Source organism: Procambarus clarkii, chromosome 89 (genome assembly GCF_040958095.1).
Source record: "Procambarus clarkii isolate CNS0578487 chromosome 89, FALCON_Pclarkii_2.0, whole genome shotgun sequence".
NCBI classification, from domain to species: domain Eukaryota; kingdom Metazoa; phylum Arthropoda; class Malacostraca; order Decapoda; family Cambaridae; genus Procambarus; species Procambarus clarkii.
The window spans coordinates 16,452,592-16,475,681 of record NC_091238.1 but is presented as its reverse complement, the minus strand read 5'-3'; the positions used below and the strand labels follow the sequence as shown (position 1 = coordinate 16,475,681).

Below are 23,090 nucleotides of genomic sequence, written 5' to 3'. Positions count from 1 at the left end.
TTTACTGCTAGGTAACAGGGGTAACAAGGTGAAAGAAACTCTGCCCATCTGTTTCCGCCGGCGGCCGGGATCGAACCCGGACCCTGGGATTACGAGTCCCGAGCGCTGTCCATTCAGCCACGACCCCAAAGTGCTGGCTGAATTCAATCCATTCAGCCACGACCTGTGTGTGTGTGTGTGTGTGTGTGTGTGTGTGTGTGTGTGTGTGTGTGTGTGTGTGTGTGTGTGTGTTTTGTTCCTAATAGCCTGAACCGCACTTCTTGGCCAAGTATGCAAGGACCGATTTGCCTAACAAGCAAAGATATTTTTGTTATTCTCAAATATTTATTTTCAAACAGGTTTTTTCAAATTAATATTATTATATTAAAAACATGAGTTGCTGACTTAATTATGTTAGGTATGATAAAATTTCTATGTTAGTTTTAACTCAAATTAAAAAAAAAAATCATATACAGTGTTATGAAATGCTTTATCATTCCATAAGATTGTGAAAAATATAATATTTCAAGAAAATTCGACTTGCTAGGCAACTTAGCCTATTAGGTACAACACTATCACCGATTTTAGCGTGAACATTGGCAACATTTTATATGTTAATTGAAAAATTAACTTCTCCGAAGTCCATCTTAGAGTTTTATTACTTATTACGAACGAATATTACTATTACGAACTACGAATACCACACAAATTGTAGTAGAAATGACTACAATTTAGCTGGGGCAACTGAACATATACCCGATAGTGAGGGGAAATTAAGGTGTTGCTACGAGTTCCTTGCCCCTATTTCCCCGCCCTATTTGCTAATGTTTACATGGGTAGTGCCGGGCAGAAAGTCCTTGTTGATACGGGTCTATAACCTGACGTCTTGTGTATGCATGTCGATGACATATTCCTGCAGGTGGCAGATACTGAGCGCTTGCTACAGCTTCAGGATGCTTCCCAGCACAGAGAAGTCAGTCGGAGCTGTGAGGAGGATTCGAACCTTCAAACTGGGTTCTTACAAGCACACGCCTTAGACCAACCACTTCGCCAAGACATGGTCAAAAGCAATACAACCAGGGTTAAGTTTCACTCACGAGATGGTGAGAGAAGGTGAGCTGACTTCGTTTCACTGGTCATGTCACAGTCTGGGAAAGGAATGGTGGCTGTCATACCGCAGTCTGACGCCAGGGAAACCAACATGAGGACACAGTCAACACCAGGAGAATCAACATGGGAATGTACGCTAATGTTAGCAGTGAGTGCCATGACCTTGTCAGTCGTGCTCTCACTCACAGTGGGAAGCAGGTTGATGAACAACTTAGTAAAGGCAGGTCATAGTCAATAACGGATGCTATAATGTATATGTTTAAGAGATCATTAAAAGGAAGATGAACCACCTTGCTACCTCCTAAACAACGGCCAATATTATAGGAACTTGTTTTCACTGCTAATAAAATGTAGGAGTTTTGAAAGACATTATTGATAGACGCGAGACCCTCACTGACACCAACCAGAAGACGATGTTGACAATGTACTACAAGAACCAGCAGGCTGCCACCCTTGCTCACGAAGAGCTCTCCTCACACCAAACAAAACATCTTGAGAGACAAATATGACCTCCGCCTTCACATGCCAACTTGGGAGACTGTCACTCCCAATGATCTCAGTCTATAGGCAAGACAACATCTCTTTAAAGGCGTCTGGCTATGCACAAACCGCAAGATTCTATAAACGAACCCTTTTATATCTTAGCGTCAGGTCACAAAAACTGCAAAATGAACTTCGGAGAGCTAATTTTTCAACTTCCTTCTCTAGTGAAGAACACAAATACAAGATTCGTGCTAGAGTAATTAATCTCACCCTTCTTGTCACATTCAATAACATTTAAATATGTTAATCCGCAACGATAAAGCTTTTCAGTGTATTATATAGTCCCAGGAGGAAGACCTTCGGGCTCGTCCTCAACACCTCGAAGTGTGTGAAATAATTTCATCCATCGAAGTAGTCATTAATGAACTGAAACGAACTATACCGGAAGCCTCGGTCATCGAACCCACAGACAGCGCAATACTTCCGGCACCTTTGTGTCGGAAAACCGAAATCAGAGGACTTTGATAACCTGCACCTTCTCGCAAGGTGCCCAACTTTGCCCAGACTAACGTGCTTCTTAGGGTGTGCACCCACTGTTAGCAGTCTACTACTAAGTCAGTTTGGCGAGCTCCTGAAGTTTATATTCAGAAAGGCCTTCACCTTAACTTAGATGACAGAAAAAGGGACCAAGGGACCGACCACTAAAGGTCAGACCTTTAGAAATACGTAGCGCCTCAGAGGTACCAAACTAATTGTAAAAGCACTTTCAATAGGAACATTATTGAATCTGCTTTAATACTGATTACAAAATCATTATCAGAGGTACCAATGCCACCATTCCGTTTTGCTGTGTTTTTCTTTTTATATATACCCATGTACAGTAAAGTATATAATTATAAAAGAAGGGGGTGTAAGTAATTATCAAAATGAAGGCACCAAACCGGGAAGGTTATGCAGCACCATCAAATGTGCAGGATAATCAGAGGGCGCTAAATATCACCAAGGACACCAATACGAGAACAGAAACGCATAAGGCGAATGATATCAAAAGTATCCGAGTCACCGAGAATACTATCGAGAGCGAAGCGACCGCGGGGGACGGTCGGAAAACAAGACACACGCTCGTCCCGGAAGTCAGGACATTCAACAAGGATATGCACGACTGTAAGAGGGACAATGCAATTAGGACAATAAGGAGCAGGGTGGCACTCCATCAAGTGACCATGAGTTAAGTGAGTATGGCCAATACGCAACCTCGCCAGAGCCGTTTCCCATCACCGGTTACGGTGGCAGGAGGACGGCCACGAGGACACACAACCTTTAAGAGAACGTAATTTGTTACCAGTAACAGACGACCAACAAGCCTGCCAACGGGTAAGGATGGAGGAACGGATAACCGGGTAAAAGTCGGAATAAGGAATACCTTTATAAGAGATGGGACAAGAGCAGACAGCTTCCCTGGCAGCAGCATCCGCACGATCATTTAAAGAGACACCAATATGGCTGGGAACCCAACAAAATTCAACCAACTTAAATTTACTGTGAACAAGAAACAGCCAATGCTGGATCTCGACAACCACTGGATGAACCGAATTAAAGGACGCCGAGAGCCATGAGGGCACTACGAGAGTCAACAACAGCTACAAAGGAAGATTGACAACGACAGAGCAGGAGACGAAGAGAATAACATAAAGCTCCGCTGTGAAGATGCTAGTCTCCGGAGGTAAGCGACACATATAAGTGTGATCCGGAAAAACAACAGTAGCCAACACCGTCTGCAGACTTAGACCAATCAGTGAAGACGGAAACGGAGTTCGAGTGAGAAGAAAAATGCTCAAGGAAAAGGCGTTTTAGAACCGTAGGAGGGGTAAAAGCTTTAGTGATGTGGGTCAAGGATGTACAAAACTGCGGAAGGGGGACTCTCCACGGGGGCAAAGAAGGAACAACACGAGGAGAAATATTAGAAATACGAACGGAAAGAGAATCCTGTAAAAGAGATAACCGGACAGAAAGAGGGAGGTGGTGAAGAGAAACAGGAACCGCAGGAGGGGTAAAAGTTAAAGCACGGCAGAGGCGAGAGGAAGGATGTTGCAAGGATCGTGCAAGATAGCGAAGACAGTAGCGATCATGGCGGTCCTGGAGAGACAGGAAGCCAGTGTCAACATACAAGCTGAGGACGGGAGTCGAACGAAAGGCACCAGAACTGAGGCGCAACCCAGTATGGTGCAAAGCATCAAGACGGCGAAGAGTAGAAGGAGAAGCAGACGAGTAAGCAGGGCAACTATAATCGAGCTTAGACAGGACGAGAGCAGAATGTAAAGCAAAGAGAGTGCGCCTATCAGCTCCCCAAGAAGTATGGGACAATACCCGAAGGAGGGAAAGGGCCTTAGAGCACTCAACACGGAGGTAAGAGATATGCGGAGACCAAGACAAACGAGTGTCAAAGAATAACCCCAAAAGCTTCGCGGAATCTTTGTACTCAAGGGGATGACCATAAAGTGACAAAGAGGGACGAAGAACGACCCGTTTCTGAGTAAAAGTCATGGCACAAGTCTTAGTAGAAGAGAACTTGAAGCCATGATCGGTGGCCCAAGACGACACGGCATCAATCGCAAGTTGAAGCCGACGTTGAAGGAGAGGCGAATCATCACCCTGAGAGCAAAGGGTAAGATCATTGACATAGAGAGCGGAGAAGACGCCTGAAGAAAGAGAGGAAAGAAGACCATTGAGGGCAACCAGAAAAAGAGTAGTGCTCAGAACACTACCCTGGGGCACACCTTCGTATTGCTGAAAAGAGGCAGAGAGAGCGGTGCCAAGCCTCACCCGAAAGGAACGACGAGAGAGGAAGTTGCGGAGAAAAAGAGGGAGATGACCACGAAGGCCAAAAGAATGAAGCTGGGATAGAATATGATAACGCCAAGTGGTGTCGTAAGCCTTTTCCAGGTCAAAAAGGACGGCAACAACGGAGGTCTTTGCAGCAAAAGCAGTACGAAGATAGACCTCCAAGTTCACCAGGACAGCTGTTGTGCTGTAGCACTTACGGAAACCAAATTGAGAAGGGGAGAGGCGGTGATGGTGTTCCAGGAACCACATCAGACGAACATTAATCATACGTTCGAAGACTTTGCAGACATAACTTGTGACGGCAATAGGGCGAAAGTCCTTAGGGGATGTTCCCAGAGACCCCGGTTTGCAAACAGGGAGGACAACGGCATCGAGCCAGTCCTCAGGGACTGACGACGACTCCCAGATCCGATTATACAGACTAAGTAAATACTGAGACGTGCACGGAGGGAGATGGCGAAGCATCTCATAATGAATGTCATTGGAGCCCGCTGCCGTAGAACCGCAGAGGGCCAGGGCAAAACGAAGTTCAGAGAGAGAGAAGGGATCGTTACAGGGAGTCGAAGACGAGTGCAGAAATCGAAAGGACGGGATTCAAGGACAGGTTTACGAAGAAGGAAAGATTGGGGAAGATGAAGACCAGAGCTAACAGAAGTGGGAACCCAGTTTGGTAGCGACCTGCAACGGGTCCGCCACAAGAGTACCACGGAGGTGAAGGACCGGTGAAACATCGGGAACGAACTTACCCGCTATCTTGCGGATACGCTTCCAGATCTGTGGCAGAGGACTTTCCGACGTAATGGTGGAGACATAAGATGCCCAACATTCACTTTTAGCCGTACGGATGGCCCTACGGGCCACCGTACTCGCCTTCCAAAGGAAAAGAATCGGCCGTCTGCCGACGGCGGTGTCTCTTCCAGACTGCACTAGGGTATTGCAAATTTACCCCAATTTCATATATTTTGATTTCTTCATCAACGAATTCGGGGCTACAAACTCGCAAGGCTCTCAGATGCTTGTAAGAAACCACTGCACATTTAACTTTAATATTGTGGTCGGAATAATAATGCACATAACAGCACACATTAGCAGATTTTCTGTAAACATTAAACTTTACAGATGTATCGCTCCTGAGATGTTGCATGACCCAAAAACGGCAATGCCTCACTTTCATAACCTCAACTGTGAGTTTAAAGATGGACTAGAGCACTGAGCTGATCAAGAAACTCGGAAGGATCAAAATTAGTGGTCCATAAACACAAGATATCATCGGCATATCTATACATTCAGGGTAATAATATACTGGGTACTAATATATATTACCCAGAACAGGGTTACAATGCATCCTAGGAATCAATTAAATCCTCTAGGAGTAACCAGTGAGCAGGTTCGAATCCTCCTCACGGCTCCTACTGATGTTTACACTGTTATCTCACGTTAATAAGATTTCTTTGTGTATAAGGCATTACATGCATCGACATAAGCAGCTTATGTTCCTACGGATCCTGTCTCTGTGTTGACTCGGGGTCTTGAAGTGGGTAGAATGTAATTATGTGTTAACTATTCTTGATAGCTGGTCTTGTGTTTATGTGTAGCGCCTCGCTGATGTCGAGTCTTCCGTCGACAACAGAAGACTTACACATAAACAAACATAAGACCAGCAATCAACAACAGTTAACACATAATTACAGCGTATATTCCTCAAGATGTCACATTGCTGAAGAAACATCGAGGAATAAAATGGAAAGTTTGAGGGATTTAGGGATTTTCCACCTTCTAAATGGTAGAGGGTATTTACATAGAATGGAAAATATCCATAAGAAAGCTAACAACAGTCAAACTGCTTTAATTACATGTGTGTATTTAACGTGTAACATAATACACATGTATTTGAGAACATTTGCTCTCAATATATATATATATATATATATATATATATATATATATATATATATATATATATATATATATATATATATATATAAAACTAACCACAGAGGAAAATGAGACAGGACTTTCCTGAAGTACGTTCGTATTAACCAATACAACTTCAAAAGGATCCTTCTTAAGATGTATTGATTATTTCGAAAGTACTTAAGGAGTTTACCATCTCAATATCCCCTCATAGGCAGACATTGTTACAATATTGTGTTAGTTTCTTCACGATTTTCACACACACACACACACACACACACACACGGTCTCGCGGCCGAGTGGTTAGCGCCTGGGTCGTAGTCCTAATGGCCCGAGTTCGATTCCGGCGGAGGCGGAAACAAATTGGCAGAGTTTCTTTCACCCTGATCCACACGTTTACCTAGCAGTAAATAGGCACCTGGGAGTTAGAGAGCTGCTACGGGCTGCTTCCTGGGGATGTGTGTGTGTGTATATATAATTACACATAGTAGATATAATAAAGGAAAAAATAGATTGGTTAGAAAGGCGGGGTCCAAGAGCTTGATTCTGCAGACACAAATAGTAAATACACACACAAATTAATATATGTTATTTATATATATATATATATATATATATATATATATATATATATATATATATATGGAATTATATCGTTTTGGTTGTATTATATATGATTGCAATATTTAAAAATTAGACATAACATAGAAATTTTGCAAAACTTTACCAAACCTAACCTAACCTAACCTAACCATCTTATCCTAGCCTAACCTATCCTAACCTAGCCTAACCTATCCTAAACCTAACATATCCTGCCAAAATTAGTAATTCATGTTTCTAATATATTACTTTTGATAAGAACGAACCAATGTGGAAAGAAATGTTGGAAAAAAAATTACGAAAATCGCTGTTGAGCAAATTGGATTTTCCTTATTAGACCAAGCAGTATTGTTCTAACTTTATATTATATATATATATTGACCCAGTCCACAAATCTGACAGGTAAGAAAGAGATAACATCTTAGTAGATAACATATATAAGGTCAGAATGTTAGGTGATTGGAAAGTAATTAGTTTCCCCTTAAGAGTTAATAGGGATGAAGAAAACTACTGAAGGGCTAATGACAGAGAACGAGGCTAAAATAAGGACACAAGATATAGCAAAAGAGGATGAACAAAAAATGGAGCCTATAGGTTTATGTACATCACGTTTGTTAAAAGGGTTAATAAGAAACGTAGTGAGAAAGGTATAAGAGCGAACACCAACAAAGCCAGGACTAAAAAAAAAAAAGCAGTTTACGGGCTCACCATAGCCCGTGCTACTTGGAACTTTTGTTCCGAGTAGCGTATCTTAAACAACACCAACAAAGCCAGGACTAAGGTTCATGTTGGGTATGTTGTGCTTCCCATTCAAGAAGATTTTGGGTAAGAATAGAAGCAGGAAATATTACATAATATAGAGCAATATGTGACCTATTTAATGTCCCCTTTCACATCACAATAAAGCATTATTTTGGCCTGAAGACATTGCACTTTTGTGTTCTTTTAGTCTCTCATTAAGCGTACGGCCAGTTTGTCGAGTGCATTTAAGAGGACAAAAGGAACTGAAAATGCTATAAACAGCAGCAGCATTGGAAGCAGGATTATCAGTGTGTGAACCAGATTGCTACCAAGTACTTTTAGTCTTTTTAATGCGAGATTTATATCAAGAGGACGAAGGGTTGCGGTGAGATTGTTTAACTGAGATATGAAAGAAAGTTACAGACCAATGTTTCTAGTGTGAAAGACGGTTTAGGATAAAAGAACGTTCTTTTAACCTTAGGACTGGCACAGTTGATACAATTAAATAACCAAGGCTAGGAAGATTTGTAACGAAGATAAATGTCACACTCAAAGACACTAAGGGTGACATACAAGAGACCTGGAGGAGTAGGGAGACGAGACTACTTATCTTAACAGAAGGTGGATGGTAGGAAAACACATGAAGGTACATAGCACTGTGCGGGAGACAGTAAGAAAGGCGCACACAGAAAGGAATGGAAATCATTAAAGTTTATATTCATCTTTGAAAATGATAGGAGCCAGATTGTTGAGAGAGAAAAGTCTGGAAAAGTCTAATCACACGGCCGAAGAAGATCTACTTTCTCTTGGCCATTAGGCCTTCTACCAGTTTTCTTTATTTCTATTAACTCCCCATGGTATACTTCAACCTTCTCCCCTATCATCTCACACTCCTACTTTATATAGTCACTTTCTCTACCACTCTTTACACCACTTGAAAATGGTTCATGACAAACTGAAACGTTGTCGTTTCCTGTATTTAGATGTGTGGGATGTGTGTACATGTATTTCTTACTTTCTTGTGTACTCGAGTTGAAAAAAATGACATCTGAAAAGTTAATTTTAGAGTTTTATATAGCCTGATGCTGCTACAAGCCTGACTGTCATCAGAGACGCTGAGCGAAGCATGTATTGAAGCTCCTTGCTGCCTGAGCTCTGATGGTCTCCTGCACCAACAAGCAGGTGGAATGGCTGTGGGGTTTCTTCCCCATTGCCCCGTCCTTGGTGTCCTATTTACGAATTTGTACACAAGTTCTAGTGAACAGAAAGTCCTTGCGGGCTCAGGCTTAAAACCTGACGTTTTCTTTAGGCATGTTGATGGCATATACAGGAAGGTACCTGACACCGAATGACTGGTATAACTCAAGGATGCATTCGAGGAAAATTTCGTGTTAAGTTTCACTCACGAGATGGTGAGTGAGCTGCCTTCGTTTCACTGGTCATGTCACAGTCTGGGAAAGGAATGGTGGCTGTCATACCGCAGTCTGACGCCAGGGAAACCAACATGAGGACACAGTCAACACCAGGAGAATCAACATGGGAATGTACGCTAATGTTAGCAGTGAGTGCCATGACCTTGTCAGTCCTGCTCTCACTCACAGTGGGAAGCAGGTTGATGAACAACTTGGTAAAGGCAGATCATAGTCAATAATGGACCTACTAATGGATATGTTTAAGAGATCATTAAAAGGAAGATGAACCACCTTGCTACCTCCTACGCAACGGCCAATATTATAGGAACTTGTTTCCACTGCTAATAAAATGTAGGAGTTTTGAAAGACATTATTGATAGACGCGAGACCCTCACTGACACCAACCAGAAGACGATGTTGACAATGTACTACAAGAACCAGCAGGCTGCCACCCTGCTCACGAAGAGCTCTCCTCACACCAAACAAAACATCTTGAGAGACAAATATCACCTCCGCCTTCACATGCCAACTAGGGGGACTGTCAGCCCCATAGATCTCAGTCTATAGGCAAGACAACATCTCTTTCAAGGCGATTGACAATGCACAAACACCAAGGCTGCATCAAATAACATATAATTCCTACACACAACCAAATCACCAGCTATGTCCTTACCATCAACACCGAAATAACTGACAAAAACAGCGACAAAAGAAGATTAGACATCAGCGAAGCACTACACATCAACCTCAATCAGAGGCGGAGATGTCCACATACACTCTACTTCACCTTCCTGGGGTCATACCTGGAGTTGTCCCACCTTATATGTACTCCCATCATTCACCTCTTGTCTTTGAAAATGATGACAAGATCAATGAGACAAATCTCTTCGCGTCAGGCTATATATATATATAAAGTTTCGTGATGAATTTTGGAGATATTTTTTTTTTACTTCCTTCTCAGTTGAAGAACTTAATGAAATATAGAGACGATTCGTGCTTGAATATATTGATCTCACCCCTTCATATATATATGTATATATATATATATATATATATATATATATATATATATATATATATATATATATACTATACAACTGAAAACAATATACTATACCTATATTGGTGTATACTGGCAGCAGGTTTTCTTTCAAACAGGTTTCATTGAATATGACCGCATATTCTGTATTTATTATTTTCTGGTTTAGGGCTTCTATCCCTCTAACTATTTTCTTAGCATCAGGGCTTAATTGAAATAGGAGTTCTCCAAAACTCATTTTCGTACTTTTAAGGTGAAGAAAAGAAGTGATTTACTATAGAGTGTATTCCACTTATTTGTATAATTTGCACGACGTTTCGAACCTCCATGGTTCATTCTCAAGTGAACAGATCTTACAATACTAAACCAGAAAATAATAAATACAGAATATGCGGTCATATTCAATGAAACTATACCTATAATATACATATAAAATACTGACAATGTATAACCACGAAGGAAAATTAAAATTACTTAAGCGCTTTCGTGTTAATTATCATGTGTTGTGATGATTAACTCAAGAGTTAATTCCCTGTAATTCCTTATATATATATATATATATATATATATATATATATATATATATATATATATATATATATATATATATATATATATATATATATATACATCGATCATGTAAACATGTATCAAAGTATGCGAAAAAAACTCTTTGAAAATTAAAGAGCTATGATGCGTTTTCCACTAATAAAGACTTTCTCAGTAGTCACACTAGGACTCAGTACTATATATATATATATATATATATATATATATATATATATATATATATATATATATATATATATATATATATTATTGCTATTTATGAGTGACCTTCTAGAATATGATATAAAGTTTGCGTGTGCAGGCTGGCTAATGGTCGTCATGTGGGGGACTCTTAAGGGAGCCGTTGATAGTAAACATGCAAATTATGTCAAGTCTCTTCCAGGTGGGAACAAGACTGCACGCTATGGGTGCAACACGAGTCTTAATGGTCGTCTTGTGTGTGTGTGTGTGTGTGTGTGTGTGTGTGTGTGTGTGTGTGTGTGTGTGTGTGTGTGTGTGACGTGGTAGCTTTAGATAGCCGGCTCGCTGCCTCAAGTATCAATAAGCCATGCTCAACCTGCAGCAAGGAAGACATGTTTGGTTAGACTTTAGAACAATATAAAAAAAAAAGGAGAAAGTAGACAAGATCCATTTTCCGGGCGGCCAACCCCCCGTCAAAATGGGTCTTATAGCGCAGCTGGCGTGACTTAGTAGTGAGAATTGAGCGCTGGATGTGAGCTCCTGTCATATACAAGTCTGTGGCCTCGTGCTGTGGTCTGTCAGGAATGCCTCATTGACACAAGAACCCACCGTGAAAAAATATCTTGCATGCACAAGTCAAACAGCAATTGTGAAGGCATCATTCAGTTCGTCCGTCAATGCTTGTAGGGGGGCCAAAGTTGGCGGTGGGGAAAAAAAACAAAAACAAAGGCAGGGTATAACCAAGCGTTGGTCCTGCAGCCAACCACAACTCAGGGACTGGACGGCCGTGAATTGTGATTGGTTACTACGGTTAAGGGCATCACCCATTCTCGTGGCTTGCCTTAATACCCTGCGCAGTATAGTGGGTTGGGCGGGGGAACAGGTCCAAGATATATGGCACTTCGCCGGACTTGACACAATGATAAGACATTTTGCAAAGCACTATGTAAACATTGACCAGTGTTTGTGTACATGTGTACACATAATGACACTTGTCTTGGGGCACACAGGGAGCGGCAGTGTTAATATTATCGTGCTTGCGACGGTCTTGGCTTTGACTGTCAACTGTTATTTTGTCCATAGATCAGACCTCTTCCCCTACCCGCCCGGCGCGACCATATTAGTACAGGTGTGTGTGTGTGTGTGTGTGTGTGTGTGTGTGTGTGTGTGTGTGTGCGCGTGTGTGTGTGTGTGTGTGTGTGTGTGTGTGTGTGTGTGTGTGTGTGTGTGTGTGTGTGTGTGTGTGTATTTTAGGGCGGACATGCATGTGTTTCTTCGTGTACGTGTGTTTGGTGAGTGTGTTAGAGCGGACATGCTAGCTGGCGTGTATGTATGTGTATGTATATGTATGTGTGTGTGAGTGTGTGCGCCGCTGAGAGCTGGCAAGGGCCTAGCCGGGCTAGAGTCATGCAGGATAGCCACAGGAGGCTCATGGGACCCGTACGTCATATCTCCATAGCCCACTGTTGTCATGGTGACGACCGCCCACCAGAAGGCATCAGGAATAGACTTGAAGTAGGATTTTTCTGAGCCTGCCTCGGCGAAGTACACAGCACTTGAGAACAGTACCACACCTGCAATAGGAACAGACACATTGAGGCCTCACTCCCCAGGGCAGAAGAACGAGGGGGCGGAAAGGTTCTCTGGGGGGTTGGGGATATGGGGGAGAGGGGGCTGAAGGTGTGTGGCATGTGCAGGGCTCCCCCCAGTGACACGACACGACCCCCCAGGTCTGACTACGCCTCCTATCTTCCCCCCTGGTGAGGAAGGCGCTGGGGAAAAGCTGGGGATGAAAGACTAGCGGAAGTGGTTGGTAGGTAAGGGGGGAAAAGGGGGGAAAAAGGTGGGCTGTAGGAAGGGCAGGAGCGGCCCACTTCTGAGGGAGTGGGCCGCCGCTGACAGTGACGCCCTCGGCTGCTCCTGACGGTGCGGGCGACGTCCCTGCTAACTGTGAGCAAACAATCGTTCGCAAAACGAATTCTAGATCAGATGGACGGGGTCTAGCCAAGAGTGGTGACGTCAGAGACCTAGCCTGTCATCCGGGGCGTGCCGCTGACGGCAGGATGTAAACGGTCCATCTGGTCCAGAATGCCCTTTTGCCGTACTGCAAGCCTGTTACGAGCTCCACACCTGACGGAGGGTTTGAGGTGACCGGGCACTTGCGTCACTCCCGGCTCAGCACCGTCAGGAAGCCCCGAGGGGGAAGGAATATGTGTGTGACAGCAGCAGCAGCGGCAGCAGCAGCAGCAGCACCAGCAGCATCATCACCTGAATTTACCTCATATCTCCATAGCCCACTGTCGTCATGGTGACAACGGCCCACCAGAAGGCGTCCGGGATGCTCTTGAAGCAGGAGCGCTCAGAGCCGGCGTCAGCGAAGTATACGGCAGAGGAGAATAACACAACGCCTGTAACATAATCCGTGCGTGATCACCGCCTGCCTGCCTGCCTGCCTGCCTGCCTGCCTGCCTGCCTGACCCGACCCGACCCGCCCAAACTAACAAGCATTAACATCACGAAGAAAGAGGATTATGTAAGAGTCTCTGCTAGGACCTCAGAAGATGTTAATGCACTGGATTGTATATCGCAGTAACCACAATACACAAGGGAGAGGTTTCCGGGCATACAGGCTGCTTGGAAAGTACACCAACAGCGAGAGAATACACAATACACAAGTGGGAGACGAACACACACACACACACACACACACACACACACACACACACACACACACACACACACACACACACACACACACACACACTCCATGCTACATAGAGAAGGCTGAAAATGTTAAACCCCCTCAAAAAAATATATATACGGGTAGAAATATCGTTTACTGGACGTTATCACAGCCTCACCATCACTACGTCACAACCCCCCATCACAACCCCTACTCTTACATCACAACCCCACCATCACAACCCCCCACCATCATAACGACACAACCCCGCTGTTACGTCCCAACCTTAGCCACCACTATGTTATCTTAGAATTGATAACAAACACCTGATAACATAACGAGAATATGGACAATATTATTAACAGAGTCACTGAAAACTTAAAGGCAACTTAATGATCCTTGACTTGGTTCTGATCCTTGACAATGGTGGTAATTATCAGTTATCATAATTCCGAGTAATTAGGTTTAAATATGATGAGTATAATAATTCAGATGATAATGTTGGCGAAGATTAGCATGCACTCACCCGACAGTGAGTGTACTCAACAGAATGTACTCACCCTGCAGGAGTGTACTCATCAGGAAGTACTCATCCTGCAGGGAGTGTACTCACCAGGAAGTACTCACTCTGCAGGGAGTGTACTCACCAGGAAGTACTCACTCTGCAGGGAGTGCACTCACCCTGCAGGGAGTGTACTCACCAGGATGCACTCACCCGACAGTGAGTGCACTCAACAGAATGTACTCACCCTGCAGGAGTGTACTCACCAGGAAGTACTCATCCTGCAGGGAGTGTACTCACCCTGAAGTACTCACTCTGCAGGGAGTGCACTCACCCTGCAGGGAGTGTACTCACCAGGATGCACTCACCCGACAGTGAGTGCACTCAACATAATGTACTCACCCTGCAGGAGTGTACTCACCAGGAAGTACTCACCCTGCAGGGAGTGTACTCGACAGAATGTACTCACCCTGCAGTGAGTGTACTCACCAGGAAATACTCACCCTGCAGGGAGTGTACTCGACAGAATGTACTCACCCTGCAGGGAGTGTACTCGACAGAATGTACTCACCCTGCAGTGAGTGTACTCACCAGGAAGTACTCACTCTGCAGGGAGTGCACTCACCCTGCAGGAGTGTACTCACCAGGAAGTACTCCCTGGTGAGTACACTCTTGCATGGTGAGTACTCACCCTGTAGGGGGTGTACTCACCATGCAAGAGTGTACTCACCCTGCAGGGAGTGTACTCACCAGGAAGTACTCATCCTGCAGGGGGTGTACTCACTAGGAAGTACTCGCCCATAAAAGCATCAGAAATACCTTAATATATTATTATCGCTGGACCTCCCTATCCCTTGCTATATAGACAGCTGGACCCTCTATTCCTTGCTATATAGTCACCTGAACCCCCCTATCCCTTGCTCTATACACAAGTGAGCCCTCTATCCCAAACTATATAGACAAATAGTCCCTCTATCTTTTGCTATATCGAGAACTGAACCCTCTAATCCTTGCAATATAGACAACTGAACCTTTAATCCCCTTGCAATATAGACAAGTGGATCCTCTTTCCTTTGCAATGAAGAGAAATGAACCCTCTATCCCTTGTTACCCATCCCTTGTTATATAGACAACTGGACCTGCTATGCCTAGCATTATAAACAAGTGGACCCTCCCTATTCCTTACAACATAGACAACTAAACCGTCTATCGCCTGTTATATAGAGAAGTGGCCCCATTCTATTCCATGCAGTATAGATAATTAAACCGTCTATCAGTCGTCAAATCTATGTGAACCCTCTCTATATCTCTTACAACAGGCAACAGAACTCCCTAATCTGTGACATGTAAAGAGTTGAAACCCTTATCCCTCATGAAATAGACTCACGTCTTGCATGAAAGATTGATGCCTCTATTTCCAACCCTTTCCTCAACCTGTGCTCCTTGAAGACGCTTTAATTCATCTATGGTATTTTCTGAAATCAATACTATGCAATCTCGTTTTTAGCTATCCTTAGGGAAGGGAGTTTTCAGTATTCTGGTTCTGTTGTCATTTATTTATTTATTTATATATATATATATATATATATATATATATATATATATATATATATATATATATATATATATATATATATATATATATATACACACACACACGATTGGATCATGCATTCCGGCTCAACATAAACGACTGAACCCAATATCCAGCGAAAAATCAAAATATTCCTCCTCTATAACACTTACAAAACACCAATGATCTCTGTCTGTCTGTCGATTGACCCCCCCCCCCCGCCCCCCCTCTTCCCTAACTCTCCTACAACAGACAATTGAACCCACTGTCCGGTCAAAACAATACGAGAGCAAATGCTGTACGAGTGAAACATTGGGGCTTCAATTCCTTGCATCCCAAAAGTGTTTCAATGCGCAATACGTTACATAAGGCCGAGTCTTACACGTGGAGGACAGAAGAAAATGTATATATATGCTGGTTAGCATTGTAAATGTGTGGCCACGTCTGTGGTTAAAATCCGAAATCCACGCAACAAAGTGGTGAACCGCAGAGAGTTAAGTGTTATTGCTACTGTCATTAACCTTAAATCCGAATAGACAGTACGTTTTATTACTAAATGTAATAAGTACATTCCTGACTGTCTGCATAGTACATTAAGGCACTTAATTGTGCTGTTACATTTACCTCCTAAGTATTCTTCAAATTTTGTGTTAATACACTCAAAATTTTTAGGTTGAAGTTTTCGTGTTCAATTCTATATACACAAGTTATAAATATAAAAATTTTAGGTTGAATTTTTCGTGTTCAATTCTATATACACAAGTTTTAAATATAAAGAATTTCTTTTTCAGTTTTATTAAACAATAGAGATTTTATACAAAATTTTAATATATCCTGAGTTACTTTATACTTTATTGAAAGACTTTATTTTTGTTTTATTAGTTTTATAAAATTGTAATATCAATATAGCTATAGGTTAAGTACTAATTGTAATTAAGAAGCAATAAATGCTATTTACATGCTTGTCCTCCAACACTCCCAAGGTTAGGTTAGGTCGTGGTTTTCCATACAGCTTTTCAGGTAAACTCTAATATTCACAATATTTTGATGCACTGCTTACAATTAAGTGTATTTATGTACTATGCCGATAGTCAGGATCGTACTTATTACATTTAGTATTAAAACGTACTGTCTATTCAGAGGATGGACTGTCACATTGACCTCTACACCGCCACACAGGAAGACTCAAGGCGCGCCTTGATTCTCCAAATTTAATATTATACAGAAAATACACATAAATAAAAACAGAAAATACACATATATAAATGAAAGTCAGATGCCGGAAAATATACATTCAGAGACAATTTAGAACAATAAATTTACATTGCTTCTCTGAAAGTTTCAAATAAAAAAAATTAACATTCCTCTAATATAAAAATCAAAACACCATGCAAAAAAAAAACTTCATACAGAAACTGTAAAAACAGAAAAAGGATCGAATGCGTCCAAAATAGAAGTCGAGGGAAATCATTTTCTTGAATTACTCTTAAGAGAAACCTTTAAGTTTTCCCCCTCACAAGCTCCCCCGCCGTATTCACAGAGCACTTACGAGATGTGTACATCTGTTCTCCATCATATGGACTCAATCGGTATTTACGGAGACGTTTACGAGGTCGGAGGCGCTACGAAACTGTCAGTAATTACCTCAAAGCTCGTCGTAGGCCCTCGTAAGTGTTGTGTATACAGATGCTCAGAGATCTTACGGACCTCGTAGCCTTCATCTTAAGGACGAATTGAACAGTGAGACGATATACAACATATGTCTAACACCTGCATAAGAAATAGGCCCAATACCTGACTAAAAACGCCGGATATTATTCAACACCCGCCATGCACCCCACATATATTTAACCCCACCTGCTGCTCCATCTTCCAACCCCACGAACCACCAGCCAACCCCAACAATTCCCTTGACCAAAACATTTTGGGTATAAATTCATTTTCTGGAGACTCTTTACTATGACCCCTCCACCAAGTCTCTAGGGACCTCCATGTACAGGTAGACACACCTCCCTAGACACCAAGAGACACACCTACCTAGACATCAACAGAGACCCCTACCTAGACATCAACAGAGACCCCTACCTAGACATCAACATCGTTGTAGGTGGACTTCTCAATAGCATTTTCTTACTGTGTTTCACAGAATCTTCATCTCTTTCCCACATCTTCATCTCTCCCACACCCTCTCCAAATTGGTATTATAATTACTCTAATTACCATTTAAATTTTGTCTGATATAATGATTACAGTGACTATTGTTGTACCTAGGAGACGAACTAGGAATCTGAGGGCAATTAAGTACCGGGAAGCAGTTAGGCAATTCTAGCAAACTAGTTCTGTTAGACTGTTCTAACTTGCTTCTTGGTGGGTGGGAGGGAGAGGACAGAGAGAGAGAAAGAAAGAGAGAGAGAGAGAGAGAGAGAGAGAGAGAGAGGGAGAGGGAGAGAGAGAGAGAGAGAGAGAGAGAGAGAGAGAGAGAGAGAGAGAGAGAGAGAGAGAGAGAGAGAGAGAGAGAGAGAGAGAGAGAGGGAGAGGGAGAGAGAGAGAGAGACTTCATAGTCTAATTAAAAAAACACTTTACTTGAATTCCCTCACAAAAGTCTATGCAGGAAACTCCATGCAAGTGAGTAAAATATTCAGTAAAGCAAATTATTAAACAATAAGTCAACGTATGAGCCAATTACCGGAGAAACTCATAAATCTGAGTCCTCACAAGGTTCTTTGAGGCCGACTCCTGAGTTTGTATGTGGACGCTATTCTCTCCAGGTTGTAAAAGTTTATCGAAAAACCATGAATACTTTGTAAGAATTTTCACATACACACACACAGGGGGCCTGTGGCTGAGTGGTCAGCGCTCTAGATTCGTTGCCGTAGGGACCGGGGATCGATCCCCGGCGATAGCGGAATGGGCAATTTCTTTCACCCTGATGCCCTTGTTACCTAGCAGTAAATAGGTACCTGGGAGTTAGACAGCTGCTACTGGCTGCTTCCTGGATGTGTGTGTGTGTGTGTGTGTGTGGAAAATAAAGGTTGATAGTCAGTTGAGAGGCGGGCCGAAAGAGCCAGAGCTCAACCCCCACAAGCACAACTAGGTGAATACAACTAGATGAATACACACACACACACACACACACACAGTCAGTCTGGCCGAGTGGTTATAGTACTGGACACGCCAAGGGACATGGAGGCCCTGGCTGACCGGGTTCGAATCCTTCAGGGGTCAAGAGTTTTGTTGATTGACGGTTGAGAGGCGAGACCAAAAACAGCCAAAGCTCAATCCCCGCAAGCACAACTAGGTGAGTACAACTAGGTGAATACACACACCCTACATAGGTCTTAACTAACTACCCTCCAGAGGTTGATGGGCCTTAACAACCCTCCAGAGGTTCATAGGGGACAACCACGTTCTCAATATTCGAAACTATTGACTCTTATCACCTCAACAGTTTATCACTTTACTCACAGTTCGCCTCATTTCCTCCGGAAGCGATAACTCCGTTATAAATGCGACGTGTTAGTAAACAACTAAAGCATCGTAATAATGACGTTATCCGTGCACCAGCGACAGGTTCGCTAACCCCACAACAGTTGCTTTTTTTACGGAGAGGCAGACCAAGATGTTGCTCCTATAAGATTGATCTTAACTTTTCAAACTTCGATTCATATTTTTAAATGCAGTCAGAGTTGAATAACTCAACTCCCTGTGTTTACCCCAGTAAGCAATCCGCTCTCATGAACAACAGCCAACTGTTCGGTAATCCGGCCAACTGTTCGGTATCCGGTCAACTGTTCGGTAATCCGGCCAACTGTTCGGTATCCGGTCAACTGTTCGGTAATCCGGCCAATTGTTCGGTAATCCGGCCAACTGTTCGGTAATCCGGCCAACTGTTCGGTAACCCGGCCAACTGTTCGGTAATCCGGCCAACTGTTCGGTAACCCAGCCAACTGTTCGGTAATGCGGCCAACTGTTCGGTAATCCGGCCACCTGTTCGGTAATCCGGCCAACTGTTCGGTAATGCGGCCATCTGTTCGGTAACCCGGCCAATTGTTCGGTAATCCGGCCAACTGTTCGGTAATCCGGCCAACTGTTCGGTAACCCGGCCAACTGTTCGGTAACCCGGCCAACTGTTCGGTAATGCGGCCAACTGTTCGGTAATCCGGCCACCTGTTCGGTAATCCGGCCAACTGTTCGGTAATGCGGCCAACTGTTCGGTAATGCGGCCAACTGTTCGGTAATCCGGCCACCTGTTCGGTAATCCGGCCACCTGTTCGGTAATCCGGCCAACTGTTCGGCAATCCGGTCAACTGTTCGGTAATGCGGCCAACTGTTCGGTAATCCGGCCAACTGTTCGGTATCCGGTCAACTATTCGGTAACCCGGCCGTCAAAACCCACTGTATATCTTGTCTAGCACTCCAGTTCCATTCCTCATAGCTTTGCATTTGGCTGGGTTAAATTCCAGCAGCCATTTTTTAAAACCACTTTTGGAATATATTCAAATCCGTTTGCAATGCCTATAATCACCACCTATCTCTCTGTCCTGACTCTTCACATTAGTTCTGCATCATCTGTAAACATCGATATGAACGAGCCAATTTTCTGTCAGGTCGTTGACATATATTAGAAACAGGAAGGGGCCTCAGAACCGACCCTTGCGGTACTCCACTCGTAACCTCTCTCTGATGTCTCTGCTCTCTCTCTAACCCTTTGTTTCCTTCCTGAGAGGTACTCTCTCTTTCACGAATTATTACGTACTCTTGTTTCGAATCCCATTTTCTCTACTTCTAGCATTTACATATTGGGTAACTAGCTTAAAATCCCTGCTAATCACAATAGTAAATTTTTAACATTTAAAGTTTTCAATTTCATCTGCCAGACTCTTGATAGTTTTAAAAACTTGCTAACTGATCTTGTAGCGATTTTAAGCCACCTGGATCTATTAACCGGCCAATTTAAGCGTCATGGGAATACATTCCATTTTAGCTGTTCGATCCTGTGTTTAAATCTATTACAAATAGATTTTACAAACAATAAACTATTTCACACAATAGTGGTCCCAGGATAGTCGTGGAGCACTAGCAAGATCTCTCACTAATTAGTTCCTAACGCCACCACTAGTTCTGAAGCGATTGAACAATATAACTGTTCATGGATTGGTCAATAAAAATAATATCACTATATTATTTTCGAAAAAAAAAATTAATTTTGAAAACTTTAACTGGAGGAGAGAGGGCCTAGGATTTTTTTTATTATACAAGATATTACAAGATGCATATACCAACATATGTATACAAGAATATACATACTAAAATAACTGTATAAGCATACGAGTAACAACACACTTGAACAAGCATACACATATCAACATACATATACATGTCTCTGAATACAAGCATATGTATAGGACCATATACAAACATAAACATACACGCAAATGTATATATATATATATATACAAACACATGCATACTAACCTATCTATACACATTTAGAAAATACCAACATATATTTGCAAGCATACACGTAATATGTATACAAGCATATGTATACCAATACACACACTGACGTTGGTGAAACCATTAATAGTTCAGCATGAATGGTGAAGCCTCACATATTAGATCAGCATGAGTGGTGCTCTCTCTCTCTCTCTCTCTCTCTCTCTCTCTCTTTCAGAGGAAGGGGAAGGCGAAGGAAATATATTAAACTATTTGCGAAACACAGAAAACGCAGGCTAATATAACTTTACGAATTAGCAAGAGAAGAAAAGCGTAGATAACAAGAACCAGATAATTTCCCTCTGAACAAGAGACGAGGGTCAACGCTGGGATTCACAAAACACTTACGCGGTGGCCCTCCTCTTATCTACATCATGGCGGATTAATTGGTAATCACTACGTGATCTTACGACCCACGAAGCGCTACGATCGAAAATAATATATATATATATATATATATATATATATATATATATATATATATATATATATATATATATATATATATATATATATATATATATATACCTATCTCCCAGGCATTGAGTTCCCGACTCTGTGTGCACTTAACTACTTGTGCCTGCAGGATCAAGCATTAGCTCTTGGACCCGACTTTTCTAGCCACTGGTTGTCTAGTGCAATGCGTGCAATGATCTCCCTATGCATCACCGGTGAGCGAAACCTGTATATCACCTGTTCTATATTCCTCACAAATGCTATATCAAAAAATTTAGCAAAAAACGTATTCTAACAAATCGTGTGAAGAACAAAGGACCTCAGTAAAGAAGTAAGGAATAAGGAGAAGGAAAGAACATAACGGAAACTGTTCTTTATTCTCCTTCTCTGTTGCTTTACTTCCTAGTCCCATATTTTTGATTCTCTCAAGAGCAGGGCAGTAAAGAAAGAGTTAGGAGCAGATGAAAGAGTAGAGTAAATCCCGAGAAGCTGTCATGAGGATTCGAACCTATGTGCCGGGGTGTTCCTAAAGACTCAAGCTCTGCATGGGGACTTGCCCTCCAGGTTGCCATCCTGTTGACCATGTCGTGGCGTAGTGGTCTAGGGCGTGCTTCTGGGAACACCCACCGCCCTGGTTCGAATCCTCATCACTGATTCTGTGGATTTTCTTATTGATATATGACGATAATGTTATTTCTCCATGTAGAGTAGAGTAGTGGGGCATAGAGTAGTAAAGAGTAGTGGAAGTGTTTGTAAAGACAACCAGAGTCCAGTAAATATATTATAGAATAGACAGAGTAGATGGGGTAGAGAGTAGAAGGGGTAGAGAGTAGAAGGGTAGAGAGAACAGGAAGTATGTCACGAGGTTCAGTAAAAGTAGTGGGCCAGCGTAGAGAAGAACAAGGGGCGTTGTTATATTAAGAACATTTGGTCTTCAAGGCTAAAATTTGGTCAAGGTAAAGACTTGTTGAAGGTGCAGGGGTAAGGCAAGTTTGGGTAAGCAGGGTGGGGAGAGGGTAATGAGGGGGATTAGGGTAGGGAGGCATAGGGAAGATCCAGAGGAGGAAGAGAATGAGGGAGATGGAGGAGAGAATAAAGGAAGAGACGTGGAAAATACATGTGTGAGATATATATATATATATATATATATATATATATATATATATATATATATATATATATATATATATATATATATATATATATATATTATTAAATATGACCGAAAAAGTAAGATTAATAATTCTAACACGAATTTTCTCAATCTTTCGTACATTACGCTTCACTGTTGGAGGTAAATCAAAAATCACTTCTCCAAAATTCATTTTTATTTCTAGGCGAAGGAAATATAAGGCGAAGGAATTTTGGAGAAGTGATTTTTGATTTACCTCCAACAGTGAAGCGTAATGTACGAAAGATTGAGAAAATTCGTGTTAGAATTATTAATCTTACTTTTTCGGTCATATTTAATAATATATGTCTACAGGAAAGACTGCTACCAAAATAT

At 42.3% G+C, this 23,090-nt stretch overlaps 1 protein-coding gene across 6 annotated transcripts in view; it reads right to left on the bottom strand.

Moving 5' to 3' along the window:
• Positions 1-23,090, bottom strand: part of Sh (Potassium voltage-gated channel protein Shaker) — a 661,237-nt gene that overhangs the window by 82,102 nt on the left and 556,045 nt on the right. For 4 of the 6 annotated variants that reach the window (XM_069318076.1, XM_069318077.1, XM_045767003.2 and 1 more), the window contains one exon: positions 12,317-12,446. The exons of 1 other annotated variant lie outside the window; for it this stretch is intronic. In XM_069318076.1, coding sequence (XP_069174177.1) covers positions 12,317-12,446 — 130 coding nt within the window. Of the gene's footprint in view, positions 1-12,316; positions 12,447-13,150; positions 13,281-23,090 lie in introns of all 6 variants that reach the window. One more of the 6 variants, XM_069318075.1, reaches the window with a different exon arrangement.